The sequence below is a fragment of the Rutidosis leptorrhynchoides genome, chromosome 9, assembly GCF_046630445.1.
Source record: "Rutidosis leptorrhynchoides isolate AG116_Rl617_1_P2 chromosome 9, CSIRO_AGI_Rlap_v1, whole genome shotgun sequence".
NCBI lineage: Eukaryota > Viridiplantae > Streptophyta > Magnoliopsida > Asterales > Asteraceae > Rutidosis > Rutidosis leptorrhynchoides.
Window position 1 is genome coordinate 237,590,917 of NC_092341.1, and position 1,939 is coordinate 237,592,855.

Genomic DNA, 1,939 nt, shown 5'->3' on the forward strand with positions numbered 1-1,939 from the left:
GGATCTGTGCTGCTCTTCGATAGGTAAACCCTGGGAGTCCTTCTCCTATGAATAGGAATGCAATAGGAAGCTCCTGAACTTGGCATTTTGCCTGAATATATTCAACAAACTAGTAAGTACTAAGCGTAAGTATGGCGCTTAGGGTTAGTGCACAGTAAAATATTTTGTAGACTGAAAATAAATTGAAAAAAAAAATTAAGAAATTAAAAGGATAAGCAAGGGGTGCCTCCCAAGAGCGCTTTGTTTATCAAGTCGTTACAGCTCGACTTTTCCTGGTAAGTCTTCAGAATGGATCAAAGGAGAAGATATGCTCCTCCCTGTCGTGGTCTTCTAGATAAGCTTTCAATTGGTGGCGGTTGACTTTGAAATTTCCGGTAGGTCCTTCCAATTCTACGACTCCGTGTGGAAAAGCGTGTATTACTTTATATGGCCTACTCCATCTTGATCTGAATTTGCCAGCAAATTTCTTGAATCGAGAATTGAAGAGTAGAACTTTATCTCCAGGAGTGAACATTGTAGGTATCAGTTTTGCATCATGTGTCAGCTTCGTTAGTTCCTTGTAGATATATGACGTCTTGTACACTTTGTCTCTTAATTCAGCGAGTTCATTCATCTGCATCTTTCGATGCCTGGCGGTCACTGAAGGATCAAGGTTACAGGTTTTCAATGCCCAGAGAGCTTTATACTCTAGTTCCAGCAGAAGGGGGCGGGCTTTCCCATAGATCATGCGGTAGAGTGTAGTTCCTAGAGGATTCTTGAAAGCAATCCGGAACGCCCACAGAGCATCGTCTAGTTTTCGGCCCATTTGTTCCTGTAAGACCCTAATATTTATTATGCGGACGTGTAATTATGCTACATAGAGTGCAGGAAGTATTGCATAATTAAACCAAGCTCAGATTCTGCCCAGACATGGGTGCGCGCCGCGCACTAGCCCAGCGACATAATCTGTCTTTTTCTAATTTTGAGTCTAATGAGGGGCTTTTTGGTCTTTTCACTTAAGGCCGGATGTGCGGCTTTATCAGTTGGTTTGGATCCAACTTTGGATCATTTTCACATCCACTAAACACTCTCATTCATTCTTAGAGAGAGAGAGGGAAGTCTAGAGAGAGATTTGGGGTTTTGGTGAAGAAGGAACTTGATTTGATCAAAAGCTCGGGTTTTAAAGTTGTTCACCTCGTTCCTAGCTACGTTTTGGTTGTTGTGGTAAGTTCTAAGTCCGAATTTCATTGTTTGATTTTGATATTCAAGTTAGGGTTTGAACTTAAATTGTTAAGAAACCCATTTAAACTCATGGAGTGGGTTTAGTGATGCTAGTAATCGGGTTTATTGTTATTGTTGGTGGATAATGGGTTGGTGAACAAATTGGTTATGATTGGAACTTGTAATTGGGTTTAATCACTAGGTTTAGTGATTATAGAAGTATTGGAACCCTTTTGATGTGTTTGAAAGACTAATTTTGGAATTGAGTCAAAATTAGGGTTTTTGGTGATTTTGAGATTGATAAGTGTTAAACACTTAAGTTTGCGTTCATTCGGCTTATTAGGACCATTTCACTTATGATTAGTGAATTAGTGGTTAGTTTGGACGCGTTTGGTGTTTGTAAGTGCAATTGGTCGAATTTGCACTAAGTGTCGAATTGAGTTGGTTTGTAAATTCACTCTAAGTGTGTTATTTTATTTTTGATGAATTGATTAGGTACTTTTCATTGACGAGTTGCGGATTTCTTGGAAGCATTCATCAAGACGACAAGGTGAGTGTTAATATCCTATGTACATGTGTATGTGTAGGATGGGTGCGGGTCGGGTGAAGTGGTTCTCGGTTATAGAGCTCACTTCACATATAGGTGGATTTGATGGACTTGCGTTTAGGCCCAAATTGGCACGGTTGTGCGTTTTGGTTGACCACCTTTGGCGAGGTGCACGTTTTGTGTGTACGATAT

General features: G+C 40.3%; 1 protein-coding gene across 1 annotated transcript; it reads right to left on the reverse strand.

The window, feature by feature from the left end:
- Positions 1 to 283: 283 nt before the first annotated feature.
- LOC139868609 (uncharacterized) lies at positions 284 to 805 on the reverse strand. The gene has a single exon (XM_071856943.1). It carries the CDS (start codon positions 803 to 805, stop codon positions 284 to 286), a length of 522 nt encoding a protein of 173 aa, XP_071713044.1.
- Between the last annotated feature and the right edge of the window lie 1,134 nt (positions 806 to 1,939).